General features: G+C 42.9%; 1 protein-coding gene across 1 annotated transcript; it reads right to left on the minus strand.

Moving 5' to 3' along the window:
• Positions 1 to 410: 410 nt before the first annotated feature.
• Gabrq (gamma-aminobutyric acid type A receptor subunit theta) lies at positions 411 to 13,661 on the minus strand. Its single transcript, XM_029473534.2, has 10 exons — positions 13,582 to 13,661; positions 13,301 to 13,482; positions 11,283 to 11,371; positions 7,234 to 7,301; positions 5,436 to 5,656; positions 3,709 to 3,791; positions 3,104 to 3,238; positions 2,585 to 2,737; positions 1,835 to 2,091; positions 411 to 1,172 (listed from the first exon to the last, which is right to left on the minus strand). The coding sequence occupies exons 2-10, from the start codon at positions 13,447 to 13,449 to the stop codon at positions 411 to 413; spliced, it is 1,917 nt and encodes a 638-aa protein (XP_029329394.1). The 5' UTR covers positions 13,450 to 13,482; positions 13,582 to 13,661.
• Between the last annotated feature and the right edge of the window lie 3,898 nt (positions 13,662 to 17,559).

Consider the following 17,559-nt stretch of genomic DNA (forward strand, 5'->3'; position numbering starts at 1 on the left):
ATGTCCCAGGAATGTTTGTCAACCAGATTATCCCCCTTCCTTAGTGTGGCTCTTCTCTGTCTTCTAAATACTTCCAAGGGCATTTCTAGGCTGATGGACAGTTTAAAGTGAAAGGTGAGAATTTTCTAGCAGGAGGAAATCAATGTGCAATTTATCTCCAAGTCCTCCTCACTCTTTCTCCTCTGGCTACATGTTTTCTCTATCTCCTCCCCACCTTATAATAAAGAGAAGTGCCCAATGGATTTGATTGCCTCTTCCAAACAAAACAAAACAACCTCCCAAAACAAATTAACAAACAAACAGACACCCTTTGCAAACTAAAATGAAAAAGGGGAAGAGAAAAAGATAAAACTGAAGAAACCATAAAGGAAACGCATCGTAGTATCTCTGCTGCTGTGGTGTATGAGAAACTAATAGACATGGTATAACCAGTAAACCACATTGAACAGCCCAAAGGAAAGAGGGAAGAGGAAACGGGACCATCTATCAACCTTGGGGACCCGGTTAGGCTTAAAGAGCTGAAAAGAGAACCCTTCCTTGAAGGAGCAGCCAGGGCTTGGGGAGCAATTCTCCTCAGACTCTGAGCTACTGTCCTTCTCTTGGTCACAGGCCATGAGCTCCTCCTCAGTAAGGCTCCAGACACTGTCAGCATCCCCCTTGCATTGTTCATCAAGGCCAAGCCAGCTGCTCGTGATACTGATGTCATCCTGTAAGCTCTCAATTTGATCAAGGTCCCAACTTGCTTCTTGCACACACCTCTGGCTAATCTGGAGCTTGAGCCTTCCAGTGTGGCTGCTTCCATGGCCATGGCTCTCCTCAGAGCCCAGGCTTTCTTCGGAGTCTTCATTATCGCAGGCATCAGATCGGCTGTGGATTTTGATGGGGATAATACTGTCATTAGTAAGAAAGCCATGAAAGTGAATGGTACAATCAGGCAGTGTTTGCTCAGAGGTGGAGGGAAGATCACTCAGGCTTTCTCCAGTGGCCAATTGAGTCTGGCTTGAGGCAGAAGAGAGTGGACTGAGACTTTCCGAGGTAGCCAGCTGGGCCTGCTCTGATGTGAACACCAAGGATCCTAGACTTTCCTGGCTTGCCAGATGAGCCTGCATGGGGCTGTCAGGAAGGGGACCAGCTCTGTCTTCTACTCTGTCTTCAACATTAATCAGGCCATCCTTGAAGGAGATAATGAATAAGCTGATTAGTTTCATATCACCTAGTGGGCATGCATAGGGCAAGAGAAAAAGGAAGGAACTTTCCTGATTAGTGCTTGCAAAGCTACTATTGACATCTTTGATGGACAGAGCCTGTTGGGCTCTCTCAGGTACTTAGAGGGTTTGAGAAACTGAACCAGGAGGTAGCATGCAGAGAATTTCATAGCTGCAGCCAAGTAACTATCTCCCTGTGGAACAGTTGTGACCTCAGTAATACTGTGTGCTATATGTAGGCTTCCCAGGTAGCATGAGGTTGAGCTTTCTTCAAAGAAGTGGTGTTGTTGGGCATTTATATATACCCCAAAGCAAAGGGCTCAGTATGTTTTCAGGTGTCTGAAGTGACAGGGAAGGAAAAGTAGGCCAGTTTCCCTGTACCTCCCTTCCCCTTCTAGTTTCATCACTTATTCTGGAAGCCTGTAAAATGGAGCAAACTTGGATTGAAGATCTAGAGAAATCAAGTTCTGACTTTTCTTGCTTCATGATATCAAATAATTATTATCTATAGATGAGTGTGGGTATGCTTGATGAGGATAAAAGCAACTATGGAATGTGAAAGGGTCAAATGCTAAGCCTAGGCTGAGGAGGTGCTGAGAACAGCTTGACTGTCAGTCAAAATGTCAAACCTGCACATTTGCTACCACCACTTCTTGGTAGCGGTATCGGGCAACAACTCTCCTGGGTTTCCTGCATCTTCTGTGATTACGCCGAGGTACTTGGCTGAAGAAAAGGTAGTTGATGTAGACATACTCCAGCAGTGACAGGAAAACGAAGAATAGGCATACAAGGATGTAGATGTCAATAGCTTTGATACAGGAAATATGGGGGAGTTTATCCCGCATATGTGAGTCGATGGTAGTCAGGACAAGGATCGAAGTTAGTCCTATGAACAACACAGTAGAGGTTTAGTCTCCTTCAATAGCTGCAATTTTAGCAAACCTTTGGGTCTATACCTCAAAGGAGGTGAGCAGAGGCCACCTCTGGGGTGAAGGTTTGCCCATGTCCTCTCCTTGCTCCTGCTCCCTATGCTTTATCAGGTTTATTGCTCTGGATCAAGTTCAAATTTCTAACCATGGTTTAAGTAATTCATATCTCCAGTTCTATAAAGTCTTCTTTTAGTATCTGAAGTTTTCTGAACCCTAAAATATCACACATATATAGCCATAGTTGTGTCCCTAAAGGAAAAGAGACAATTCTGCTCCACAGATGGTAAAAATGGGCCAAGTAGCTCAATATTCTAGACTGTTCCTTGCTCAAAACATTTGATGAGTCCCCTAAACCTAGACCTGAAGTTCAAGGTCTTCTCTGTTCTGTCTTTGTTTCTCTAAGTAAAATGATCCAAGTTTCTTCCTGAGGTGGAGATAGAGAGAACTTACCAATAGTTACCCTGGCTGCAGAGGAATCATAGTTCATCCAAAATGATATCCAGGAGAGAATGGTGGTGAGGACCGTGGGCCAATAGACCTGCACAAGGTAACTGCGGACTTCCCTCTGAACCTGGAACTTCACTATCAGGCGCATGTAGGAGCCTGTAAGAATACACACCAGTATTAGGCCTATGAAAGTCAGCTCTAGCTTGCCTCCTGCTTCACTCATTTCCACATGAGATGTTTTCAGGCTGCAAGCAGATGGAGGGTGAGAGGCCAGCCCTTTGAGGAGCAGGAATCATTTCCAGCTGTAGAGTGTTGTCAGTCTGCCCAAGCCTTCCACACTTATTCTTCATCTGTAGAGGAGATCCTCCATCACTAGGGACTTATCAAGGGGGAAGGGAAGATGAGATGTGTTCAGAACCAAAGAAATGGGAAAGGATGGAGACAACTATAAGGATCAAAGGCAGAGTTTGTACTGGTGTAAAGGGAACAAGAAACAGGAGAGAAAGAGGCTGTCTGGCCAACCTGTGTAGAAGTACACTTCCTTGCTGGTAATTGTTCTCCCCAGGTACGTGTACTGAGGGATATGCAGCCCATCAGTAATGTGGATGGCATTATCATCTTCCCAGGATAACACAATGTCTTCGACAGTGTAGCCATCTGGGAGGTGAAACAAAGAGTTAATCTAGGCAGCTTTCACTCCACAGAAATCTGTGAAAAACAAATCATGGTTGGTGCTTAGAATTTGGGGGCTACTTTGTGGCTTTCTGAGTGTGAGCATGGGGGAGTCTAAATACTTGCAAAGAAAGAGAACTTCCACTTTGGAGTTTTTAGGCAGGAAGGAATGTGTAGCTGAAAGATGCTTGCACTTTTACCTATGAGTATGTATAGTTTCTCAGTTGAATTACCTATACAATAAAGGCCACCTACTGCCAGATATCAGGCATATACAGCTATCTGTCAGCTTATTATGCAGCCACCATCCATCTATCATTTATATACTGCTTGTGAACATATTTGGGGAGAAAGAGGGAAAGGAGCTGTGCTGTTCTTGGTGTCAACTCTACTCCTGCTTCCCTGACTGGTATAGCCCAACTCAGGGATGAAGGATCCACAGGAGAAATACGCACAGCTCTCCACCTCCAGCTTGCAGGATTGTTTGTCCATAGGGAATTTTTGCAGATCCAGGGAACAGGCTGCTGTTGTGGTAAGTCTGCCAAGGAAAACAGAAAAGGAAAGGAAATAATTCAAGCTCACCCCTAAGGATTCCGCAGGGTGGGGAGGCAAAGGTTAGGTGAAGGGTTGACACATGTTTGGCATTGGGGAGAAGCAAAGAAAGACAAAAACTGGAATTTGATAAAGAATCCATAGATTTGGCAGAGCTGAAACAAAGAGCAGATATATGTCATGCCAGAAAAACCACAGAACATCACAAAGGGAAGGGCCCTTGAGGAAACAATACAGAGACAGAAACACCTGTGCTTGTTAAAGTATCAACAAAGCTGTTGAGAGAACACTGTGTGTTATGTGTAATGTGCATTAGACCTGCATAACCATTGGGGAAAGCAGGAATGTGGTGTGCTAGTATAAATGTAGGCAGTGACCCAGGGCGGCCTTAGACCATATCTACATCCATGTTAGTAGTGAGGGGCTACGTGGCACTGAGAGCTACAAAGACATCAGTGGGCACAAAATGCTTATCCATGGATGATCCAGACAGTGCTGACAGTAGATACAGCTAGAAGGAGTATTGACTGCTATGCTGTTCACCCAGGAGTGGAATCTGAGTAAATGGCCTTGGTGGGGCTAGGGAGGTGACTTGTGCTTGAAAACAGCATAAAACCTCTCTATTGCCTCATTTCTGTCCTATGCCATTTTCTTTCCTTCTCATCTGCTAAGCTAGTCTAAGCACCGTCAATCCTTGGAGGAATTTCATTTTGGGGACTGAGTAGTATGTACTTTCCTCCTTAAAAATGAATTTCCCAAGTATTATTCATTAGCCAATGGCTCCTTTACTTTAAACAAGAGTTATTATTGATCAATTTCATGTAAGCATTGATATTCCATGATTCCATGTGGATGGAAGAAGAAGAAAGGAAGAAATGGAGAAAGAGTACACCAGAGTAAGGGAAACCCAATGATTAGACCTATCAAACAAACCATGGTAGCTACCACCAGGAAACATTTTCTGGGCTAAGATGACCTATCAGCTTGCATTACTGACAATCTGAGCTGAAAGTGTGAAGACAGCTTTGGTGATGGCTCTATTGTAAATGGATCAGTCGAAGATGATCAGTGTGCACGTGTTCTCTGTATAGAGAGCAGATGCTGAGAAGCCATACCATAACCCTCTTACAGAATTAGCTCCCTCTTCTCCTGATACCCTGCATAGTGCAAAGGAGGGAAAGAGGTGGAGCCCAGGTTTCAGCATTCTTCAGTCTCCCTCATTGTTGCATGGAGATAAAGAATTCAACACACATAAGCAGAATGGAGGAAGAGATCATTTGGTCCAGGGAATCAGTTTTTTTTTTAATTATAAAATTACATACAAAATGAACAAAAACAGTATTTCCTCTTACAAATGGTAGGCAACATTGTCAATTTCTTCCTTCATTTTCCACAAAATAAAGTAACACTGCTCCCAGTGAGCTTAATAAACCCTCCCACCATAGGACTCATTTGAAAGGGTAGAAGTCAGTTATAGTATCTAAACTGGGACCTCATTTTTTTTTTAAATTGAGTATTCAGCCATGGGAATTTTGAGGATTTCCTGAAGAGGGGAACATCTGCATGAGGGATTGGAAAGTATGTAAAAGCGTGTGGGATACAGAACAGCCCAAGACTTATAGGGACTCACCGGATGCCATATCGCACTGTCCCATCTGGGTGAAGTTGAAATACACGATTCTCCACAGTTACATCATGCACAAAGGCATCTTTGCTATTCACAAAGTAGCAGTCAGGAACCCAGAGCTTTTCATGCATCCGATAATCCAGGGTCAGGTTCAGGTTGGTTTCATAGTAAGCTAAGCGTGTGTCCTTCCAGGTCTGATGCAAAAACATTGTGATTGTGTAGTCCTTGGGGCAGACAGGCACATGATAGTTGTTAGATTGTCCGGCTCTCGGTCTTTTGTATACATATATTATATGTGCACACATACATATATGCTACTATATGAAACATATCATGCAGATGGGTGCATAAACATGCTTAAGAAGAAACAACAAAAATTAAGCTTCTATATTAATATCCAGGTTAAGAAAGCTCCAATGTGCTAAGACAAAAGGATGGACCATCCAGAGACTGCCCCACTCAGGAGTCCATCCCATAATCAGCCACCAAACACAGACACTATTGCATATGCCAGCAAGATTTTGCTGAAAGGAACCTGATATAGCTGTCTCTTGTGAGACTATGCCGGGGCCTAGCAAATACAGAAGTGGATGCTCACAGTCATCTATAAAATGGGACACAGGCCCCCAATGGAGGACCTAGAGAAAGCACCCAAGGAGCTGAAGGGGTCTGCAACCCTATAGGTGGAACAATATGAACTAACCAGTACCCCCCGGAGCTCGTATCTCTAGCTGCATATGTATCAGAAGATGGCCTAGTCAGCCATCACTGGAAAGAGAGGCCCATTGGACACGCAAACTTTATATGCCCCAGTACAGGGGAACACCAGGGCCAAGAAGTGGGAGTAGGTGGGTAGGGGAGCAGGGTGGGGGGAGGGTATAGGGGACTTTTGGGATAGCATTTGAAATGTAAATGAAGAAAATATTTAATAAAAAATAATAAAAAAGAAAGCTCCAAATTGAGGAAAATATGTAATAAAAAAAAAACAAAAAAAAACCAAAAAAAAAAACAAAAAAAAAACAAAAAAAAAACAAAAAAAGAAAGCTCCAATGTGTGATTTTCAGAGCACATTTTCCACAACCAGCAGGAAACATTATTCAAGCTGTTATGGTACCATTTCCCATGCTTCAGGATAGAGTTTCATTGTTTCCATGTGTAGTTTTAGAAAACACAATGCTTAGTTGGACTTCTTTTTGTAATGTTTTTCAATTAGAACCAAACTATATATCTGTAACCCCCTTTTACCTACACAGTATTGTACTTGTGAGGCTCACCCAAAGTTGCTGTGTGTAACTATAATTTGCTCTCCTCTTTTCCTGGAGACTATTTCCATATATGAACATATAATATATAGAACTATGTAAAAAATACCATACATGCCCCAAACAGGAAGAAATTACAATGGTAAAGTGAAAGTGGCCATTTGTCTTCCTGAAAAAGCTGAGAATAGGTGACAGCAGTGTTTTCAACCCATCAACCTCAGCAAAACTTCCGGTTTGGGCAATGTGTATCTCAGACGAAATCTCAACTATCCTGGACTACAAACATAGGATGCTATTAAATCTTTTTAAAGCTTCATAGAGTTTTTTTGAGTTGATAATCTACATGTAACTGAACTTTTGGATATGCTGTGATGTGAGCCTTCAATTGACTTTTTTGCTATTCCGGAGGGCTGTCACTTTTAAACCTACCCTTACTCCCTTTCATGTGACTTCTGTCACTGGTCAGACAATTAGAGTTGCCTATGACTATGCTTCTTGTCCCGTATCTCCAGCACCATGACTAGAACCTATAGACTTACCATATTTATTTCTGAGATCTGTTCAATACTGGACACATAGATAGATACTGACACAGGCACAGGAGCTCCTACAATACAGGAAGATACAATCACAGGAATATTTGGATAAAGGTTAAGAATATGTACTCAAGACTCAGTTGTCTAGGCTAAAACTAGTTTGGAGGTTTGCTGGTTGTATGATCTTAAGTCACCTAACCTCTCTGAGTCTGAGCTTCCTTGTGTGTTAAATGGGGGTAATGGTATCATAGTTAAATGAAGGTCAAGTGCTTAGAGCAAGGTCTTGCTTATGCTGTGCTGAAAGGAAGGTATAAGAGCAACACAAAAGGAAAATATGAAATGAAGCACTCTGTGGTAAATGCTTTCTGATAAAAAATTGAAACTCTACAAGCCCATGAAAAAGAACTAAGATTCCTGGCTCTGTGTGAGTGAATGACTTTGGGAATGTGTTTATATTCCAATGAATGTGTCCACATGCGTGTGCTCATGTCTGTGTATGAGTCAGTGTGCATGCATGCTTGTGTGATCCAGTGTGTCGTACGAGCATTTTTGTGTGATCTACTATGTTCTGCAGGCATGTTTGTCTGGTACAGTGAGTTGTGTGAGAGACAACATATGAGAGAGTTCAAATGAAACATGAGGATATTGATCATGAGGCAATAACATGTGTGACTATGGGAGTTTGTGAAGGCATGTACTTACATGTTCATTTCAGTACCGCTTTGTGGAATCAGGATACACAGGCATGTAGATGTGGTGTATGGAAGTGAATGTGTGGTATGAGTACAGTAGTATATAAATGAATATATGATTCTGCATGCTCATATATGGGTGTCTGTGAGCTTGCCTATGTGTATGAATGAGTTTGTATGCATCTTGAATATTTTTATATGGCAGTGAGTGTATGTGAGCATATTTGTGTGAATGAATATGAGTTTTGTGTGACCTTGGTCATGTGTGGTACTGTAAGCATATGTACATAAGGATGGTAATGTGTAAATTTGCCTGTGTGTTTATGTCTGCAGGCATATTTGAGTGCATCAATAGGTACTATGTTCATCTGTGTATGAATGTCACTGTTTGCCCATATGTGGGAGTGAATCAGTGTGTTTGTGTAAGCAAACATAACTGTGTGTGAATGTGTGTGGATGTATGAGTTTGATAATGTATAACATGACAGAATTTATAGGTATATTTGAGTACATGAGGCATGTTTGTGTATTAATGTATTACTGTGTATTAAAGTGTGAGTGGATTTTTAAGTATACATATGTGAACATTCATGTTTATATATACATATGAACACATATTTGAGTGCAGATGGTTTGTCAATGTGTCAGAATATTTATGTGTATATGTGTGAGTATGTAGATGTATTTGCTCTTATGTAGGAATAGAGTTATGTGATTATATGTGGGTATAAATGAGTATATGTAAGCATATTTGTGTTTAGTGAATGTGCGACCAAGTGTGTTCATATTTAGGTGTGTTTTTTAACTTGTCTGTGTGCATGAATGTATCTGTCTGCATGTGTGAATGTATTTTCATGGCAATGAACATATGAATATGTTCATAAGTATGAGTGTGTTAATGTAAACGTCTGATTGTGTGAGCAAATTGTGTATTTATCTATAGAAATGAATTTTGTGATTATTTCTGTATGTTTGTACATGAGCAAGTATTTTTCACACATATATATTTGGCCATTTTATATGAGTGTTAATGTATGAGTTTGGGTCATGTTTGTGTGCATTAATATGCAAATTTAAGTGGATGTATGGTCATGCTTATATGTGTCTATGTGAGTAAATTCATGAGTGTGCTCATGTGAGTTAATACTGTTTAATGATGGTGTGTTTAATGTGAAAGTGTTCTACCTCCTGTGTTTTTCGCTTTGCCTGAGCATTTTCAGTGTCCATTGGCAAGCCTCAAATATGATCATGGTTATGAAAATAGTAAACTGTAAGATACTATGGAGAAATCTATCTTATTATTCTCCCACCAGTTTACAGCAAAGCATATTACACCACGCTGCTGCTAGGGAAATATGTGTACATGTGATGCTTGCAATTCAACCTGCTGGTTTCACTGCAGGCTGATTGCATAGAAGCTGAGCTAAAGGAAGATGTATTATTTCAAACCCAGCACCTCAAAGAGCAAAGTGCTTTGGGGAATAAGTGTATGAATGGCAACTGAGAAGCAAATGAAGTTGTGTTAGGGTGTAGCCCAGACTCCAACACTAGTTTGAAAAGCTCCAGGAAAATTCTATGTAGTGACAGAGCTTCCTAGAAACACTGGGTTTGATTGCTGCCTTTCAGGCTGCCATCCCTACATTTTTAGCAGATGGTATCTGTGTTATTAGGCAACAAGCCCCAGAGAGGCCTACATGCCAGCTCATTTCTTCAAAGCCTGATTGCCAGCCCCTTCCTCCAAGGTAAGTCTTCTCTAGACCATCCTAATGATGCCTTTACTCATGTGGAATGTTGTGGAGTGAAAAGGCCAGGGCTCTTAGCTGAAGAGGTAATAGGTACTAAAATGCAGAGCATATTTGCCTTGCCAAGCCATGATATGGCACAGGGACACAACCAGAGGAAGGGGACAGTACTCTTATTTCTCTAGCTAAGGTGAAAACACTCCATGTCTTTCTTTATGATGTTTGGTATCTGTCTCATGTTCCTGTGTGTGTGAGGGAGGGAGTCAGAAATTCTTATGTGTGAAGATTAAGCCCTAAAACCGTATTCCATATTAAATACAGAGGGTACTCTGTTTATTAGAGGCTATACAGAGAGTCCTAGGCTCCCTAAACCCTGAATGCTCTAGCCTGGCTGTCTGATCAATGGGTCTTCTACCATATTTCTCCCATGCAACAGCCCCAGCCTTACAGCCTGCAGTGTTCCTTTCCATCTAAATGGCAGGTGGTCCTAAGTTCTCCTTGTCCCCTCCTCCTACTGCCCCATCTGTTTGGCAGAGTAATTGTAAGGGCCCATATTTTATCATATGCTCCAGCCTGGCGTGGTCATAACACTCGTTGGAACATGAAAGTTGACAGCAAGAGGCTTCAGGCCTCCTGTGGCCCTATAGTGCTGGACCGTACCCAGACATGCACTCTTGCCTCTCTTCCCTTCTTTTAGTCTTGAATGGTGCAGGGAGGGCAGCCTGATCCTGAAACAGTGGTGAACATGCACTCATTGAGTGGAGATGGCTACTATTTGGTCTTTTGTGGACAAATGTTAAAGTGAGAAAGAGTCATCCTTTCGGGCTTGGCACAATGATTCAGAGGCTAGTACCATGTAAGGGGTATTGGCTGTGCTTTATCCCCTGAATTTCTATATGCCACATGGAAAAGCTGCTGCCACTGGCAGAAGACATTATATGCCTTCTGCCTTTTTTCAACCCTGTTTCCCATGCAGACTCACCTTGGAGTCCTTGGCTTGAGCCTTCTGCCCTCATGTATTGCAGGGAAGTACCAGCTAATAGTCTCACCTCTTCAATTTAGGGCCAAGAGAAACTTCCTTGCTTTCCAAGGTGGTATAGTATTTTCAGAAGACAGTTACAGATGAGCACAAATTTGAATCATTAGCAGTGACTACTGAGTAGATTGTATCCCATCCTACACGAATCTGTCCTGTTTTCTTGTCACTTCTTATCTCTGTTAGTGGCCATCAGACTGAATTTTATGAAGAGCACATATAATATGGCATGCTAGATGAACTGAATTTGGTGAAAGCTGAAGGCTTGGAAAAACAGGGCATTCTAGCAGGGTCCCAGGCCTAGGTGGGTTAGGTGACAGAGGCCTCAATTCTCAACTTGTAGAATTGCTTAAGGGTAGCAACACCTTTAGAAGGGAGTAAGGAGTAAAAAGTTTCTGGCATAGAAAGTCACATATTTAATGAAAGAGAGCAGAAGGCCCAAACCTGAAGGAGCTCCCATGCAGGTTCAAGAAACTAGGTTCTGGGGGTCGGGACAGAGGTGTAGAGCCTGGTTAGCTTCCAGGGTGATACTGGCTCTATTCCATCTAACATAAAAGCCTCTGGTGTCTCAATATGGCTTACCTCCAAAATTTGGTCTAAGTCGGACATCATATGTTGACAGCACCCTGTCCAAAATCTTTTGAACCACAGCTTCATTTGCACAGTTTTTGCTGAAACAGAGAAGCCATGAGTAAATGCTGGCTGACTAGTGGCCTACTTACCAGTGGCTGGTTTGCCAGGGCCATCACTGCTCCTGTACATACGCAAACATGTGCAGTCATATGTGTTTGCTTTCACCCTCCCTTCCTCCCTTCTCAGCCCACAGTGAGTCAGCCAGAAGCACAGCAGTGACGCAGACTCTTTTTCCCCCTCCCCCTTCACAGCTTTCATCCAGAGGGTGGGGCCCAAGGACTGTATCCCTGTTACCAGGCAGAAATAGTGGTCAGGGGAAGAAAGCCCATCATAGGAGAGGAGGAAAGGTGGGCAGATGATACTCTCAGAAAACTGTATTGTTTTAGTTCTTTGAGACACTGCACCTTGAGGTACTCCTAGAAGCAGATTGCTGGCAGTCTTGCCAGTGGTAGCTCATTGCCCCTGGAGGTCAGCTCCCACTGGCTAGTGTGCCCCTGAGCTGAGCTCATGTTTTCCAGCTCAAAGACACATCTCCTCTACCTAGTCCAGGCATTTCCCCCTTACATTTATGTCAACCTTGTGTATGAGAGAGTTGGTATATGACACATGACGCAGAAAGAGAGGGGGGGGGAGAGGAAGAGTGTGTGTCTTGCTCATGTAGGATAGATTTATGACTCTCATTGAAATAAACCATTTCTGATTTCAGGGGTTTAGAGCTGTCTTCGAAATATCCATTCTGGGAATAGGCATCTTAGTCACTACACATGTGCTTTCAGCCTGGAGGTGTCTTAGGTGAGCATCTGTAAGTGAAGACAGCTCAACTGCAGATAGTAGGCCTTTCCATAGGTCTCTATGATGCTCATTGAATCAATCTAGACTTTCATTCCCCAAAGGGCTTTTAAATGACAACAGGCCCCAGGCATCACTATCACTGTGGCTCCTCGGAACTTTGACGCATCACCCCTGAAATCTCCATCTCTCTGTTTCTCTGGGTGTCTCTTTCTCGCTCTTTCCATCTCTCCCTGATTCCCCCTACCCCCTGTGTGTTCACTGACGCAGTCAGAATGTTGGGTTGAGAGCACTGCAGGGCTGCCTGCTGGAACCTTGCCCAGCCTAGCCCCTCCCCCTTTCTGAATACATGTTTATTTCTAGTTTGCCACTTAAGATTATTACTCATTTCCCTCAATCATAAAATTTAATTTTGTAACATTTAAAAGTATGTGCATGAATTATTCTTAAACTAAAGAAATACATTCCCCCCTGTTTCTGTCCACAAATTTCCCATGTGCCAGCATTTAAGATCGGTAGCCACTTGAAAATACACATTTTTTTTATGTGTGATTTACAGTTCAAGGATGACGGTTTATCCCCTCTTCAGATACTTGCAGACCTAAAGAAACTTTAAATCAAACAGGAACACTGAAATCTTCAAATGTTTTCACAGAATAAGCACAAAAGCTTACCCCACTTAAGCCAGAGGTTATATGCCATTTACAGCTGCTGATTACACAGTTCATCATTTCAACCTGCTGTATTTGAAAGAGCCCCTCACAGCCCCTCCCCCAGAGAGAGAGACAGAGGCACAGAGAGATACTGTTTCAGCAAATGGACTAGAAATCTTTACTCAAACAGGTGTCTTTCCAGTCTGTTTTGTGAATTGCCCATGTACCACGGGCATCAGAAAACATGACTGGGAAAAAGCTGCCTGGGACCTCAGTCCCCGATGATCAGGTAGACTCTGGGGTGAGGGTGCTCTGGCTTCAAAAATTGGGCTGACAGTAGGCACAGTAAGGCACAGCAGTAACAGGTGGCTTGAAGCTAGGAGTATCATTTCACGGCTGTCCCCATGCTTCATCCCCTAGGCAAACCCGGGTCCGAATCCCTCGTGCCCGGCCCGCTCTGTCCCAGAGGCCAAGACCTTCTTTTGCCCCTGTCCCTTCCATGCTCAGCTAGTCAGGGCTGCTTACCAGTTGAAGAGATCCAGAATGACTTCAGGCGTGCTGGAGGAGAGCTCGAAGTGGAATTTTGGGGTGGGACTGGGGCCGTTACTCTCTGCCAGCCAAGTCCTAATGAGCAGCAGGAGCGCAGCAGCTCGCAGCATACCTCGGATGCCCATGGCTGCAGTGCTCTTGGGGACCGCAGCGGACAGCTGGAAAAGGGGACAGGGTTGGGGTGGGAGCGAGTCAGTACGGGGCAAAAGGGGCGGAATCGCTAATCCTTCCGCAGAATCGGGACCCTAAGGAGAGACCTGAAGGAAGTAGGGAGTATGGGGTCGCTCCAGAGTCCAGGGCCTGAAAGAACAGTGGCTCCGCAGCAGCTCTGCCCCCCCGCAGCGGTCCACAGGGTGTGCCACTGCAAGGTGCGCTTCGTCTGGCACCGCTCAGGGCTGAGACTGGGTGTCAAGTAGGGCGGGGCGCGCGGCTGGCTCCGCCTACTCCGACGGCAGCACCTGCTGAGCCAATCCCGCAGGCGCAAGGAGCGGGTAAAAAAGGCGCGCGCTTCCCCCCCCCCCCCCCGCCCCTCAGGCTGCGCGCAGTCAGGCCGCAGGCCCTTCAGGTCTCTGCAGCTTTACCCTGACCAGCACTAGTCACCTGGGTTGGGTCCAGCCATGGGAAAGGAAGGGGCTTACTGCTGAGACTAGACCACAGGGAAGCCAGGGACTTCTGGCTCCTGGCCTCTTCCTTGAAAAGGGAAAGTGATGTGTTTCTTTTAGAAGACTTTGTGTCCAAGAGTTTGCATTTTGAAAGAAGTGTGACCATATGACACTCATGGCTGGATGTGAGCTCTGAAACACTTGCACATCTTAGAAGAATCAGGAGGTTGTTCTCAGACCACCACGACACTCCAGTAACTCAATGTGTTTAACCAAATGCACTTCATCTTTGAGTGGGCTGATGGAATCTCTTACCAAAGGGTCTCAATGCGGGAAATTGACCACAGAGGATGGTAACTGTCTTCTTGGAGCCAAATTTCCCAGAGTTTTCTTTTCCTTAAATTTAGAGTCTCAAGAAAAACAAATTCAGGGAGCGGAAAGTATTCACCAGCTGAATGAAGTGTTCCTAAGGTATGATTCATTGCTGTAGACAGGATTGCAGAGTGGAAGTGAGGATCCAGGCTGAAGGGGGAAGGAAGGCAAAAGTCAGTGCTTCACATGTCACTAGACGATGCTGATGCACCTGAGTTCAAGTGCTATCCCATGGAAAAGGTTGGGATTTTTGTTAGGAGGCGTTTATCATTTCCCCTACCTGGAAACTGCTTCTGTTATGGAAGAGAAGAGTATGGAATGGTTTCATACCATCCCCTGACCCAGCCTGGGTCCATGCCTGAGCTGGTGCCAAACGAGGCATCACAAGAGCTCATTTACCCAGTAAGAAGAAAAAGGGCTTAACCACGTCCACTATCATTACAGCTCCCACTAACACCACAGAGAAGGACCGAAGTAAAGATGGATCTCAAGGTCAACCTTCCTGTCCTAGGCTCACACACACAGAAACACGCCCTTTCTGCTTTCCTTCAGTACTTGCTAACACAACTTTAGTTGGGTGAACCCAGTGAAACCTTCACTCTCCTGGTTTTCTCAATGTCTTACACAGTTGCTAACTTAAACTTTTTCCTCTTCTTTGAAAACACACTTTAGAAACCAACTATTCCATGTTCCATAGTCTCACGGCTTCTCCTAAAGTGCAGAGGAGTACGGTTACATCTTCCTTAAAAAAAGAAAAAAAAAATCTTCCTTCTTCCCCAACTGTTGCAGAGAATGGACATGGAAGAGAAAAAGGAATGAAAGAGTTACACGTTATTGCTAATCACATATAAGAACTGAGAGACAAGACTGCTCTCGTATTGTGAGTCTTGCCACGTCACACCTGATCATCCAGACATTACAGAGATTCTTTGTTTCTCACCAAAAGGAATCTGTATCGTTTTGCCTAAACAACTGGATATGGGTAAACTGAGGTTTAGAGAGAGAACAGACATTGACCCAATGCTGCATAGTAGTAGAGAGTCAAGCTGGAAAATCTACTTGCAGGTTTGCCTGCTTCCTCTGATTGAAAATTTAGACAACTACCAGCAGATGGGAGTAGATTTAGGAAGAGTTTTAGAATTGAAATTCTGTTCTTATGTGTCTCTGTGACTATGAATATTTCCAAAAATTGATGTCAATTATTTAATTCTGGGCCTTAAAACCCAAAGGATCCACTTCTGGTTTCCTTGGAGGTAATACTTTGAAATTTATGAGTCATAGGACCAAATAATGCCTTAAATGTAGCTAGATTTATACACATATTGCTGCAGTGTGTACTGAATGAGTTTTTGTCTCAATGTATTTGTATACCCACAAACTTTTGGGCTGAACCCGGTAAGATGGCACAGTTAGTAAGGGACGTGACTTCAAACTTGACCTAAATTTGATCCCTGGAATTCACATGGAAGAATAAAAGAACTGACTCTGATAAATAATCTTCTGGCCTTCATAGATAAACATAGTATGTCTCCACCATACACATATGCTAAAATAAAGTTAATGTATAAAATAGTTTAAAAATCCAGGCTAGATGTGGGATTATGGCCCAGGGAGGCCAGTGCAGCCCTGGAAAGTTCTTCTAGATTCATTCTCACACTGTACTTCCACACCACAATGAAGGATACAGGTTTTTTTTTTTTTAGTAAGACAAAAAATGATGAAGTAGGGCTGGAGAGATGGATCAGTGGTTAGAGCACTTACTGCTCTTACAGAGGACTCAAGTTTAGTTCCTAGCACCCATGCCAGGAGGCTTATAACTGTCTGTAACTCCACATCTATAGAGTGAAATAACTGTGATTTACTATATTCTAAAAGAATCTTGACAATATCTGCAGGGAACATGCAATCACCAAAAGTGTTATAGAAATACTGAAAAAAAAAAAAGAATTGAAGAGAAGGCTTATAACTCAAGCCACTAACAATGAAATTTGATAATTGAATGGCTGGGCTAAACAGAATGCCAAACACAACTGAAAAATATAATTAAATTGGAAGATATGTTACAAGTAATAATACAAAATTCAGCTTGGAGAAACAAATTACATGGAAACTTTAAAAAAGAACATGAGATCCAGTGGGTAGACTGAGAAGAGTCACCATAATATAGATTTGATCACTGGGTATATATACACATATGAGAGAAAGACAGAGAAGATCCAAATTCACACTTTCAAATAACTCAAGTAATTCCAGGCATCAGGGACAGATGAAATTAAATCTACTTATAGATGCATCACTGTAGTGAGAATTTTGGTTTCTTAAAAAACCCAGTTATGTTATGGGAATATGTTTTTGTTTTAATTACAGGTGTGGGATATGGGGCTGCTTAAGATTGTCCACAGCTACTAACTATGATTTGTGTTGTGTTCTTGCAGGGCAGTGATTCTGCCAGCTGAACATAGCTTATGTTTGAAGTTCTGGGGATTCTTGAAAGGGTATAAAAATGCCAGAGCCCCGAGAAGCTGCCGTGGCTGCTGTTACCCTGTTGTTGCCGTCACCTCTGCTGCTGTCACTGTTGCTATTTTTTTTTCTGTTTGTTAAATTTCTGTTTGCTGTCCAGGCCTTTACAGCCATGAAGAAATGTGTTATACACACCCTTAATCTCAGTATTTGGGGAAATTAACCAGGTCTATCTGTAGAAGTTTCATACCACTGTGGCTTAGATAGTGGGATTTTTTTCAAAGTCAGTTTAGGTATTCATTATTTATTGTTAGATTATATGCTCATTAAATAAAAGGAGAAAATAGTTACTGTAAAAAAAATTCTGTTTGCTGATTGCTCTTTGCTGTTTGCTGGATTGCTGGATTGCTGGTTGCTGGATTGCTGGATTGCTGGATTGCTGGATTGCTGGATTGCTGGATTGCTGGTTGCTGGTTGCTGGTTGCTGGTTGCTGGTTGGAGATATTCTGATGACAAAGATGGGACTTTCCCACAAGGAACTCAATGCCTGTAATCAGCAGGAATTAGTCTAAAGAAGTCTACATCTCCTTTCCCCTCTAACTATCTTGCTTGCCTATCTAGTGTTGGGGCAGAAGTATGGAAGGAATTGGGGTGGAAAAGGGTGGTATATATAAGAACCAGCTAAAGTAGCCAAAAATTATGGTTACACATTATAGTATAAATGCTAAAAACTAGAGGCAAGGAAATCCAATTAGAATTGTCTACTGAGCAATAGAAGGCTATTGTTTTATAGATATGTGC

This window comes from Mus caroli, unplaced genomic scaffold, assembly GCF_978045245.1.
Source record: "Mus caroli unplaced genomic scaffold, Mus_caroli_1 scaffold_5, whole genome shotgun sequence".
Lineage (NCBI taxonomy): Eukaryota > Metazoa > Chordata > Mammalia > Rodentia > Muridae > Mus > Mus caroli.